The 14,343-nt window shown below is 41.5% G+C and overlaps 1 protein-coding gene across 1 annotated transcript in view; it reads left to right on the top strand.

Annotated features, from left to right (window-relative positions):
- The first annotated feature begins 1,488 nt into the window (after window positions 1-1,488).
- chsy1 (chondroitin sulfate synthase 1) overlaps window positions 1,489-14,343 on the top strand; it is a 178,242-nt gene continuing 165,387 nt past the window's right edge. Inside the window, exons 1-2 of the mRNA XM_046290603.1 lie at window positions 1,489-2,911; window positions 6,045-6,328. Coding sequence (XP_046146559.1) covers window positions 2,302-2,911; window positions 6,045-6,328 — 894 coding nt within the window. The 5' untranslated portion in view covers window positions 1,489-2,301. The remainder of the gene's footprint in view (window positions 2,912-6,044; window positions 6,329-14,343) is intronic.

Here is a 14,343-nt window from a genome sequence, read left to right as displayed (position 1 = left end):
CGATTAGGTAAAAATGGGGATCCTGAGCATTTCACACCAGATTAACTGATGGATCATGATTAGTTGTTTATTTGAATCAGGCGTTTGATCACACCGTCATATGCTCCGTAGTCACAAAGTGTATCAGAGAAGGAGTGCTGATCTAGGATCAGGTCCCTCCTGTCCATATAATCTCAGTCATTATATTCAAAAGGTAAATCTGACCCTATATCAGGACAACTCTGACTGCGACTCTTGTGAATAGGGCCCCTGAAGGTTAGAGATTGTATGAAGGTTGGTGCATTTGTGTGGGTCTGAGTATCGGCACTTGAATGACACTGAACATCATTGTTGAAGGTGTGTGGCCCCATTTCTGTTTAAAAGGGGTATAAGACCGCATTGAGATTCTCTCTTTGATTACAGGGCTGGTGCTCAGAGTTAGTCATCTGTCAAGGTGCAGCGTAGCCTACTCCAGCACCAGGATCAATTGGTGGTGCAGCGGTCTAAGGCACTGCATTCTCAGCGCAAGAGGTGTCACTATAGAACCTGGTTCAAATCCAGACTGTATCACATCTGACTGTAATTGGGAGTCCCATAGGGCAGGGCACAATTGTCCCAGAGTTGTCTGGGTTTGGCCAGAGTAGAAATAAGAATTTGTTCTTAAAATAAACATAAAAATCTATTGAATAAACACCAGCAGCTGGAGGTCAGACATAGGTGGCATTCCAAATGGTACCCTATTTATTTATTGGTTCCTGGTCAAAAGTAGTGCACTAACCCTATGGGCCCTGGTTAAAAGTAGTGCACTATGTAGGGAATAGGGGACCATTTGGGACGGGTCCTTCGTTTTGAGTGTGCTGTTCTTGTTAGGTATATATACCACATCTCTTTGGTGTTTCAATGTTAGCTATCGTTTCACAACATATCTTATGTCTTTAAAAAATAAGAAATAAAGTCAACATTCATTTTTACACAAATAGTGTTCATTGTAATTGTTTTGTTTCAATTTTCACACATTTCTATACTGTAGTAGCCTACAGTTTGCTCACTTTCAGTTTGACAAACTCCTGACACTGTACGCCTATAGTACGATACCACGAGAGGGCGCCACAACACAGTGGACCTCAAGGGCATAAATCCCATACAGAACATTCTAATGCTGTGAAAATATGTGATTATGGAAATGTTGGTTAAATTTACTGTTTTGGCTATAGGCTAGACTAGACTACTTGCTGTTTCTATCCAGCCTTGTACACGTGCAAAAAAAGAGTACGCTCCCAATCAGCAATGATAAGATGAATTGCAGTAGCGCCATAAATCAGTTGAACGGTTCAGTCCAGATGAATATAACTATTATAGGCGACAGTCCATGCGCCACAGGTTACACCTGTATCTTACATGTTATTAAATAAGGTCTTAATGAGATGTATGGGTTTATGTGGTGTGGCTGAATGGTTCAACTGATGTTGGCTCACTTTTCCAATACGGGTCTCATTCGGACGTCACGCAGTGAAGAGGAACAGATCGCTCTCTGTCTCGCTCCGCCCTCTGTCCGCCTGCCCAACAGGAAGACACTCTCCGGTTACTTCTTTCACCAATGAATATGCATTGGCTACTACTGATTGCCTGTGCCTGAAACGCAAAGAAATTAGAGAAGAGGGACGGAGGATATGAAAAGTTATTTACCCTGACGTCAATCTGTAAACAAAATGGCGAGTCAGGGGCGGATAAACTAGCTTTAGGTAGCATATACTTAGCGACAGTGTGCACAAATAAAACTGTATTCGTCACGTTTCAAGACTGAGGAGACCGTTCATATTTGACAGCGGTAACAAATCAACTTGAGTTGCTTGAAATTAGTGGAGTTAACTTTTTGGGGGGGAAAAGATTGCGCATGTAGAAACAATGTAGCCTATCCACTGGAAAGTAAACGGAGAGTTGTGGTTACAACGTTGCTTTTCATTCGGACTGAACAGCAACTTCTACCGTCGCCCTGGACATTACAAAAAAAGAAGCTTTTGCCAGCGACCTACTGTAGCTACTCAGTGGATATTTCCCCAGAACTGTAACATGACAGTCTACCGATACTAATAGATTATCTAGGGATAAATGGCTTGTTGGATACATTTTAAGGATGTTAACCCTGGAGGTGGGGATACACTCTTACCTTCAGGTACCACTACTCATCTAATGCCCTTCGCAGATGAGTGATAACCATTTATGGAAACTGCTCGGTGTAAAACAGATATATCAAGTGAGCACTACTCGGAGGATATATTTAGTTTGTACCATATTTAATAAACTCTCCATTTGTATTCAATCATGGCCGTTAGGTCTAGAAGACCGTGGATGGGCGTAATTGTAGGGGTCTTTCTTGGATTTACAGCGGCGTCTTGGCTAATTGTCCCCAGGGTGGTGGAAATCAGTGGGAAAAGAAAGAAGTCGTCGATCTGCTCATACTACAGTAATGCTGCGGGCATCGGTAAAGTGGCCGAAATCATTGGAAGCACCGCAAGTAATGCGTTACGCAAAGACCCGGAGAATAACCTGTCCAGCCAAGAGGGCAGTGAAGAGGAGGAAGAGAGCGTTTACAAGACTGGTAACGGTAGTGGGGATGGCGGAGGACCTATTTCCAAACCTAGGCATTTTCTGTATGTCGGCGTCATGACAGCCAAAAAGTACCTTGATTCCCGCGCTGTGGCTGCACACAGGACATGGACCAGTTCCATCCCCGGGAAGGTTGACTTCTTCTCCAGCGAGGGCTCTGAAACAGTCCCACTGCCCATTCCTGTCCCCGTGGTGTCGTTGACAGGTGTAGATGATTCATACCCGCCACAGAAGAAGTCATTTATGATGTTGAAGTACATGCATGACCATTACCTGGATAAATACGAGTGGTTCATGAGGGCAGATGATGATGTCTACATTCGAGGTGAATTCCCTTAATGAAATAGTTTGTCTTTCTCTTTTAAAATGTATAGGGCAGACTAGATACATTCTTGGCAGTCTTTGAAGTTCATTGACAGTCATCTGTTTGACTCCTATTCCATCTAGACAGTAGCAAGTTAGCAACAGCTGGCGAAATCAACATTCATATGTCAACTATTTCAAACATTTTTCAAGAGCACTTGAACAGCTTCCCTCCAGGCATTGAGATACCTTTTTGCGAGAGTATCCTCTCCGTATTGGGTATTGCTACTGTACAATGTTGCACTCGTGAAGCGTCATTATTGGAGTCTTGATTCCAGAAAGGCAACTCACTGGGCTCAGACGGCAGTTCATCATCTAGTTTGAGTTGTCAACTAACGTGAAATCAACAACAAAAATGTCACCATGCCATTGTATTTAGGTTAATAAAATACGAAAGTTTTGTTGATTGACTTTATTCAAATCCAATATATTTTCCACGTTAATTCAACATCGTCACATTGGATGTTTTGGTTGAAATTACGTGGATACAACGTTGATTCAATCCGTTTTTGCCCAGTGCGATGCCAGTTCATTACCCCCACCCACAACCTCTGTAGCAACATGTCTACAACATTGTACTTCATACGAATTTCACACAGTAAGCATATGAGTTATTGGTTTGTGGATGTAACCAACAGCCTTAGTGTGTACTTTAGAGACAAACAACGACCCACTGTGCGCACACTGGTTAAATCAACAGAATTTGTCAACATACTGTGACATGGAATCAACAAGGAAAATAAACTAGATTTGAAAAAAGTAATCAACCAATACTGTTTTCATCTAATTTCAACCAGAGTTGTAAATATTGAAATTAGGGCAAAACTTCAACTTAAATACATTTACTTAACCTGATACATTGACTTAACATTGACTAACAAATTGCTACATCAATCTGATTGCAACACAATCATCAGTGCTATGTATATGTGAAAGGTTTTGAGATTCACACAATCATTACCTGAAAACAATGATTGATTCACGTCCAAGATCATTGATGTTTTCGGATTCACACAATCATTACCTGAAAACAATGATTGATTCACGTCCAAGATCATTGATGTTTTCGGATTCACACAATCATTACCTGAAAACAATGATTGAGCGGATTTACATAATCAGGTTAACATAATAGTTTGTTTAAAACGGTTACATGTTTTGTAAAAGATAATGATTTCCCTAATAATCCTGTTTACATGCTACCGCAATGACCATGTTATTTTTGCATTCTGAGTTTGGACATATACAAACGGCTTATATAAGATGCATATTTTCTGTTTTTCCAAACTCATTCCACTCACACATAAGAGGGACGCTGGCACTACCCGGTGCTGACACAAATACACTGCTGGAATGCTGATTAAACCGTAGACGTGTCCTAATAGTTTGAAAGATGGCTCAGAAAACCATGAGTTTTAATCAGTGTATGCTTACATTGACTATGACCTTACGCCGATTAAGATAAGCAGAGTAAGGTGTTTACATGACTAATACCATACTCGACCTTCTGCTATAATCCGATTAATATCGAATTATTAGGTGCACGTAAACGTACTCAATGATAATGGATATGAATCAGTCATTGTTTTCGGGTAATGATTGTGTGAATCTCAAGACCTCAATGATCATGGATGTGAATCATTGAGTATGTTTACATACACACTAATAATTCGATATTAAACTGATTATAGCAGAAGGTCGAGTATGGTATTAGTCATGTAAACACCTTACTCTGCTTATCTTAATTGGCGTAAGGTCATAATCAATGTAAGCATACACTGATTAAAACTCCTGGTTTTCTGAGCCATCTTTCAAACTATTAGGACATGTATACAGTTTAATTGGCGTTCCAGTGTTCTAATCAGCGGGTACCCCAAAATATGCAATTTATAAATAGTTTTCACATACAAAATGTATATGTCCGAAATCAGAATTAAATAGTCTTCGCAACAATAACATGGTCACTGTGGTAGCACGTTTATTTTGATTGGCGATTTTCAGTAGCCTGATTTCAGATGTCTATGTAAACAGGATTATTAAAGGAAATCGTTCTTCCAAAGCATGTAAACATTTTAAACGAACTATTATATTAACCTGAATATCCACAACAATCACACTTTTGTGTGCATGTAACTGTGCTCATTGTAGCCATGTTGAGTGGGAGCCATCCATGATGCTGGTGGTGTGGGAGCTCATGCCACTCCACTAGTGTATATTAACTTCCCATGGGGCACACCACCGGTTGAATCAACGTTATTTCCATGTCCTTTCAATGAAATTATGTTGAACCAACTTGGAATAGATGTTGAGAAGATGTCTGTGGCCAGTGGGTTTTGTGTCGAAAACAATGAAGAGGAAGAATGCTGTTTGCTGTAGAGTGTGGGTTGATAGTAAGGGCAGAGAGATGAAGCTATGTCATGTTGTATATTTGTAAGTGGGTTATGCAATAGTTTAATGGATGGTGGTAATGTACCATTATACCATAACAAACAAAAGTGATCTTCTAAAGTATTGCAGGTAAGTATATTAGCCTGCCTACTGGCTACTACTAGCTTTATATTAGCCTGCCTACTGGCTACTACTAGCTTTATATTAGCCTGCCTACTACTGTACCTACTACTAGCTTTATATTAGCCTGCCTACTGGCTACTACTAGCTTTATATTAGCCTGCCTACTACTAGCTTTATATTAGCCTGCCTACTACTGTACCTACTACTAGCTTTATTTAGCCTGCCTACTGGCTACTACTAGCTTTATATTAGCCTGCCTACTACTGTACCTATTACTAGCTTTATATTAGCCTGCCTACTACTGTACCTACTACTAGCTTTATATTAGCCTGCCTACTGGCTACTACTAGCTTTATATTAGCCTACCTACTACTGTACCTATTACTAGCTTTATATTAGCCTGCCTGCTACTGTACCTATTAGTAGCTTTATATTAGCCTGCCTACTACTAACTTTATATTAACCTGCCTACTACTGTACCTATTACTAGCTTTATATAAGCTTGCCTACTTCCTACTGCCTAGATATTTTCTTTGATACTCTTTGTATCTCACTCTCTCTCTCCCGTCCATCCATCCACACAGGCGAAAAGCTTGAGTCATTCCTGCGCTCTCTGAATAGCAGCCAGCCCCTGTACCTTGGTCAGACAGGCCTAGGCACAGCCGAGGAGCTTGGAAAGCTGGCCCTGGAGCCCGGGGAGAACTTCTGCATGGGGGGCCCGGGCATGATCTTCAGCAGAGAGGTGCTGAGGAGGATGGTGCCTCACATCGGGACCTGTCTCAGGGAGATGTACACCACCCACGAGGATGTGGAGGTGGGTCGCTGCGTGCGCCGCTCCGGGGGTACCCAGTGCGTCTGGTCCTACGAGGTAAGAGACAATTTGATGTTTTGTCTGGTGAAGGGAGGGAGGCCTGGTGTTTTGTTACGTTTCACAGAGATGCATTGTACACTCGACGTGATGGGTTTTGTCTTAAGTTTTCAATTGACTGGCTTTTAGTGGCCTAGTGTTTTATGCTATTGCCTTTTTACTGGCAAAAGCCTCCAAAGAATGGGCTCTTACACAGTCATGGATGGCAGTCTTTCTGAAGGAGACCAGAGAATGGGCTCTTACACAGTCATGGATGGCAGTCTTTCTGAAGGAGACCAGAGAATGGGCTCTTACATGGTCATGGATGGCAGTCTTTCTGAAGGAGACCATTTGTAAGAAAAGTGTGTGTGCGTGTCTGTCTGTGTGTATGTGTGCATGTGAGCGCACGTGCGTGTTTTTGTATGCCGGGGTGTGTTTCCTTTGGCAACCACCTTGGCCTGAAGCATCATGTGTCAGTGGTCGTCAGAATATCCTTTCTTTTCCCAGGAATTGGGACTCTCTCTAATGGCAAATCCATTCCCTCCAAATATGTTATCTCCTGTGGGGATGAGCAGAAAGAGTTGGCCTCATGACAAATGGACGTAGGGAGAGATCTGTCTGCTCTCGATTGCTCAGTGGTGAAATAGTGTACTCTACATGCCACCGCTGTTGAAGACGATGTGTCATTTTTTACAGTGAAGCCAATACATATTTATTATAGTGTTATTTGATAGATTATGTTGATATATTTTATAGTTGACTGTGTTATGCTAACAAACTACATTTCAGCGTAAAGGGGTCATTTTTCCTGTGTAGTACATTCCACTATAAGAATTTGTACACATTTTCTTGATTTGGAGAAAATTGACCTGAAGTGTAATTTATGCTTAAGACTCCAGAGCCAATAACGGCTACATTTACTACTACCTACACTTGTAGGTACTATAGTGCCGTCAGAAAGTATTCACACCCCTTGAAGTTTTCCACATTTTGTTGTGTTACGTGGATGAGCAGCTGCACAAAAGCCTAAGATCACCATGCGCGTTGCAAAGCGTCGGCTGGGGGTGGTGTAAAGCTGGTGTAGCAGGTTTCATTTACTACAATCGGAGCGCTTCACTTCCAGCTCACGCTATGCAAAAAATGACACATCATGTAGGTCTGTGATGTGACCTGCTCTAAACACATCACCTCTGGTCAAAGTAATTTCTGTTGCCATTTGTGGTTGTCACCAATTTCACCAGCGCCATAGATGAGATTGGAAATAAATGGATGGCTGCAGGCTGCGAAGCTTGTTGAATGGATTAACTATAAAATGCCACATTTTCTGAGAGTGAATGGTTTACTGAAATAGTTTATCAAGATTAAATTGGATTTGCAGGAGACTGCAGTATTTTCCTTTATTGCACAAAGTCTTGTCACAGAAAAATCACTGTCTTTTGTCACACGGAACATCACTGTCTTGTCACACAGAATTACTAATGGATTTCAACCTCTCCTCTTTAGGTACCTTTATCATGATTTGAAAGCTTTAATATTGAACTACTACAGTGCCATCAGAAAGTATCATACCCCTTGAAGTTTTCCACATTTTGTTGTGTTACGTGGATGAGCAGCTGCACACAAGCCTAAGATCACCATGCTCGTTGCCAAGCGTCAGCTGGAGAGGTGTAAAGCTCACCACTATTGGAGCAGTGGAAACACATTCTCTGGAGGGATGAATCACGCTTCACCATCTGGCCGTCCGACGGAAGAATCTGGGTTTGCAGAGTGCCAGGAGAACTGTAAAGTTTGGTGGAGGTCTGGGACTGTTTTTCGTGGATTGGGCTAGGCCCAGTGAAGGGAAATCTAACGCTACAGCATACACTGACATTCTAGACGATTCTGTGCTTCCAACTTTGTGGCAACAGTTGGGGAATGCCCATTCCTGTTTCAGCATGATAATGTCCCCGTGTACAAAGCGAGGTCCATACAGAAATGATGTGTCGAGATCGATGTGGCAAAACTTGGCTGGCCTGCACAAAGCCCTGACCCCAACCCCATCAAACACTTTTGGGATTAATCGCCTAATCGCCCAACATCAGTGCCCGACCTCACTAATGCTCTTGTGGCTGAATGGAAGAAAGTCCCCACAGCAATGTTCCAAAGTCTAGTGGAAAGCCTTCCCAGAAGAGTGGAGGCTGTTATAGCAGGAAAGGGGGGGGACCAACATCCATATTAATGCCCATGATTTTGGAATGAGATGTTTGACAAGCAGGTGTCCACATACTTTTGGTAATGTAGTGTATCTGTAACGTCCCTCAGTCGAGCACTGAATTTCAAGCAGGGATTCAGCCACAAAGAACATGGAGGTTTTCCAATGCTCCGCAAAGAAGGGTACCTATTGGTAGATGGGTAGAAATAGAAAAATCAGACATTGAACATTGAATTTCCCTTTGAGTATGGTTAAGTTATTAATTACACATTGGCTGGTGTATCAACACATACAGTTACTACAAAGATACAGGCATCCTTCCTACCTCAGTTGCCGGAGAGCAAAGAAACCGCTCAGGGATTTCACCATGAGGCCAATGGTGACTTTAAAACACTTACAGAGTTTAATGGCTGTGATATGAGAAGACTGAGGAGGGATCAACAACATTGTAGTTACACCACAATACGAACCGAAATGACAGAGTGAAAAGAAGGAAGCCTGTACAGAATAAAAATAATTAAAAACATGCATCCTGTTTGCAATAAGGCACTAAAGTAAAACTGCAAAAAATGTCCTGAATGCAAAGTCTTATGTTTGGGTGCTGCAAATCCAACACAACACATCGGTGAGTACCAATCTTCTTATTTTCAAGCATGGTGGTGGCTGCATCATGTTATGAATATGCTTGTCATCAGCAAGGACTAGAGAGTTTTTTGAGATAAAAAGAAACAGAACAGAGCTAACCACAGGCAAAATCCTAGAGGAAAACCTGGTTCAGTCTACTTTTCAACAGACACTGGGATACAAATTCACCATTCAGCAGGACAATAACAGAAAACACAAGGCCAAATATACACTGGAATTACTTACGAAGACGACCTTGAATATTCCTGGGTGGCAAATTATTGTACAATCCAGGTTGGAAAAGCTCATAGAGACTTATTCAGAAATACTCACAGCTGTAATTGCTGCCGATGTTGATTATAAATATATATTGACTCAGGGGTGTGACTAGTTATGTTGATTATATATTGCTGTATTCATTTTCAATAAATTTGCTAACATTTCTAAAAAATATATATATTTTCACTTTTTCATTCTGAGTTATTGTGTGTAGATGGGTGAGATTTTACATTTTAATTTAATACATTTTAATTTCAGGCTGTAACACAACAAAATGTGGAATAAATAAAAGATTAGGAATACTTTCTGACGACTCTGTATATGGCTAGTATGTCTTTGAATACAATTCCATGGTCCTTCTGTGGCTCAGTTGGTAGAGCATGGCGCTTGTAACGCCAGGGTAGTGGGTTCGATTCCCGGGACCACCCATACGTAGAATGTATGCACACATGACTGTAAGTCGCTTTGGATAAAAGCGTCTGCTAGATGGCATTTATTATTATTATTATTAATTCAAGGCTTGTGTTTCAGCCTTCTCACCCAAGTCCTGTTATGCCATGGGGGTTAACTGTGAGTACATCCAAATCAGAGGCTTAACCTGAGCTAAACACAACAGCCCATTGTTAATACAGTACTTGCAATCAGAGGGTATGAACCAGAATTATATTTTCTTTTTGAATAGAACCATTATTTATTTAGTTCCATTCTACAGCTAAATAAAGTTTTGAACTGGTTCGAACTCCAAAAAAGTACTGGTTTACAGTGGCAAGAAAAAGTATGCAAATTACCTGGATTTCTGCATAAATTGGTCATAAAATGTGATCTGATCTTCATCTAAGTCACAACAATAGACAAACACAGTCTTCTTAAACTAATAACACACAAACAATTATACATGTTCATGTCTTTATTGAACACACCATGTAAGCATTCACAGTGCAGGGTGGAAAAGGTATATGAACCCTTGGATTTAATAACTGGTTGACCGTCCTTTGGCAGCAATAACCTCAACCAAAAATGTGATGTAGTTGCGGATCAGACCTGTACAACAGTCAGGAGGAATTTTGGACCATGTTTGGTGTGAACCACTCTCTTGAGGTCAGGCCAAAGCATCTCAAACGGGTTGAGATCAGGACTCTGACTGAACCACTCCAAAAGGCCTATTTTCTTCTGTTGAAGCATTTCTGTTGTTGATTTACTTCTGTGCTTTGGGTCGTTGTCCTGTTGCATCACCCAACTTCTGTTGAGCTACAAATTGGTGGACAGATAGCCTGACATTCTCCTGCAAAATGTCTTGATAAACTTGGGAATTCATTCTTCCGGCGATGATGGCAAGCTGTCCAGGCCCTGAGGCAGCAAAGCAGCCCCAAACCATGATTCTCCCTCCACCAGACTTTACAGTTGGGATGAGGTTTTGATGTTGGTGTGCTGTGCTGTGCCTTTTTTCAACTTTAGTTTAATCTGTCCACAGAATGTTTTGCTAGAAGCGCTGTGGAACATCCAGGTGCTCTTTTGCTAACTTCAGACATGCAGCAATGTTTTTTTTGGACAGCAGTGGTTCTCATGAACACCATTCTTGTTTAGTGTTTACGTATCGTAGAGATGTTACCATGTTCCAGAGATTTCTGTAAGTCTTTAGCTGACACACTAGGATTCTTCATAACCTCATTGAGCATTCTGCGCTGTGCTCTTGCAGGCATCTATACAGGACAGCCACACCTAGGGAGAGTAGCAACAGGTCTGAACTTTCTCAATTTATAGACAATTTGTCTTACCGTGGACTGATGAACATCAAGGCTTTTAGAGATACTTTTGTAACCCTTTCCAGCTTTATGCAAGTCGACAATTCTTAATCTTAGGTCATCTGAGATCTCATTTCGAGGAATGGTTCACATCAGGCAATGCTTCTTGTTAATAGCAAACTCAAATTTTGTGAGTGTTTTTTATAGGGCAAGGCAGCTCTAACCAACATCTCCATTCTCCTCCCGTTGATTGGACTCCAGGTTAGCTGACTCCTGACTCCAATTAGCTTTTGGAAAAGTCATTTAGCCTAGGGGTTCAGATACTTTTTCCAACCTACACTGTGAATGTTTAAATTATGTATTCAATATAGACACGAAAAATACAATAATTTGTTTGTTATTAGTTTAAGCAGTTTGCCATGGAGCAGGCGAGCTATAGTTCAGCTAGTTGTTTACATGCTTGATGGAAAGACAAGTGTCAGGTGTGAGATGCAACTGAAACTTTGCAGGTGAGGAGAGAGTGAGAGAGGGTGGAGGAGCGTTGGGCATCCTGTGATGACATGTATTATCTGAATTAGACTCACAGAATTATACCTCAAACAGAGATCAGGACGGCTTCTATGGAGGAACTTTGAATGTCTTTGAACTTCAGAGTTGACTTAACGTTGGACCAGAGAAGCTAGTTAGTTAACAAGCTTATGTGTGCAGAGTGGCACCAGAATTAAAAACACATCTTACCTTTTTGTAGTTCATAAATCCAATGAGAAATGTGAAAGCTATAGTATCCCAAACTCTTCTAATTAAAAGTCCTCTATCTATCTTCTGAATCACGCCAGTGTAACGTCAGTAGGCTACAGCTATGCTTTGGAGGGGGAGGGGCAGGTAGCCGACACACACACACACACACACACACACACACACACACACACACACACACACACACACACACACACACACACACACACACACACACACACACACACACACACACACACACACACACACACACACACACACACACACACACTAGCCTTGACTTCAGGCAGACGCTGGAATAAGTTTCTGATTGACAGAGGGAGGGCTTTGTTGTGTTTTTTGCGTGACTGGTTCTGTTATGGAACAGTATATGGTGCATTAGGAAAGTATTCAGACCCTCTGACTTTTTCCACATTTTGTTATGTTACAGCTTTATTCTAAAATGTATTAAATCGTTGTTTTCCTGATCAATCTACACACAATACCTCATAATGACAAAGCAAAAACAGGTTTAGATTTTCTTGCAAATGTATAATAAAAAAACACATTTACATAAGTATTCAGACCCTTTACTTAGTACTTTGTTGAAGCACCTTTGGAAGTGATTACAGTCTCGTGTTTTCTTGGGTATGACGCTACAACCTTGGCACACCAGTACTTGGAGAGTTTCTCCCATTCCACTCTGCAGATCCTCTCAAGCTCTGTCAGGTTGGATGGGGAGCGTTGCTGCACAGCTATTTTCAGGTCTCTCCAGAGATGTTCGATCGGGTTCAAGTCCGGGCTCTAGCTGGGCCACTCAAGGACATTCAGAGACTTGTCCCGAAGCCACTCCTGCATTGTCTTGACTGTGTGCTTGAGTTGTTGTCCTGCTGGAAGGTGAACCTTCACTTCCCTGACCAGACCAAGGCCCTTCTCCCCCGATTGTTCAGTTTGGCCGGGTGGCCAGCTCTAGGAAGAGTCTTGTTGGTTCCAAACTTCTCCCATTTAAGAATGATGGAGGCCACTGTGTTCTTGGGGACCGTCAATGCTGCAGAAACTTTATGGTCTCCTTCCCCATATCTGTAACTCGACACAATCCTGTCTCTGAGCTCTATGCACAATTCCTTCCACCTCATGGCTTGATTGTTGCGCACTGTCAGCTGTGGGACCTTATATAGACAGGTTTGTGCCTTTCCAAAACATGTCCAATCAATTGAATTTACCACAGGTGGACTCCAATCAGGTTGTAGAAACATCTCAAAGATGATCAATGGAAACAAGATGCACTTGAGCTCAATTTCCAGTCTCATAGCAAAAGGTCTGAATACTTATGTAAATAAGGTTTTTCTGTCTATTTATCTTTTATAAACCTGTCTTAACCTGTTTTCCCTTTGTCATTATGGCGTACTGTATCTAGATTGCTGAGAAAAAGAAAAAAATATTGAATCATATTTAGAATTGATGTAACGTAACAAAATGTGGAAAAAGTCAAGGGGTCTGAATACTTTCCGAAGGCAGTGTAGATCACTTTAGTTCCCGGGTTCTGATTTTGTTCCATGAAAAATGTCCATCTTTGTCTGTTTTTGGTTCTGTTCTCTGAACCGGTTCTAACCCCTAACCTGCAATGCTGTCGCTGTATCTCATTGCATTTTTAATTGGATCATACACTGGTAATGTAATTACATTCCACACTCTGATGCTCTGCTTTGCAGAACGATCTGATAGCTTGGGATTGCAGCTTCCAGGAAGTGTGAGTTACATGACTTCATAGGTCAGGTGCAGCGGAGGATGCTGAGGGGAGGACGGCTCATAATAATCGCCGGAACGTAAATGTAATGGAATCGCATCAAGCCATGTGATGTATTTGATACCATTCCATTGATTCCGCTCCAGTCATTACCACGAGCCTGTCCTCACCAATTAAGGTGCCAACAACCTCCCGTGGTCAGGAGAAAAACAGTAGGTCAGCCCAGGCAACCACATGATGAACCAGGCTTATTCAATTAACTAGGGTGCCATGTTCATGACCTAGCCAGTGGAATAGTAATATAGACCGCTGACATGGTTCTTTATTCGACATGACATGTCTATTATCTTGATGTTTTGTAACATTTGTAATTATTATGGATCCCCATTACTCTTTCTGGGTTCCCAGTAAAAATGTTGTAAACATTACAATACCTTCATTACAGAATTCACAACACACTACATCTACATGTAAAAGACCCTGAATATACACTGAATCTCCCCTAGAGAGGCTTTGCTCAGCACATCATACCTTCATCGTAAAATATCCTGCAAGATGGCATTTTCCCTCGCCGTAGCGAATTCATAAGCTCTGTGTCGAGCACTATGACTGCTTTGCTAGTATCTTCTTCCTTGCACTGCAGTTAGGATATCTCAATCTCCCTCAGTGTGTCCCACTGAACTCATGAGTTATGAGTCTGAATGTGCTCATTTCAGGC

Source organism: Oncorhynchus gorbuscha, linkage group LG11 (genome assembly GCF_021184085.1).
Source record: "Oncorhynchus gorbuscha isolate QuinsamMale2020 ecotype Even-year linkage group LG11, OgorEven_v1.0, whole genome shotgun sequence".
In the NCBI taxonomy this organism is placed as follows: Eukaryota; Metazoa; Chordata; class Actinopteri; order Salmoniformes; family Salmonidae; genus Oncorhynchus; species Oncorhynchus gorbuscha.
Note: the sequence above shows the minus strand (reverse complement) of the source record. Positions and strands in the feature narration are given on the sequence as shown.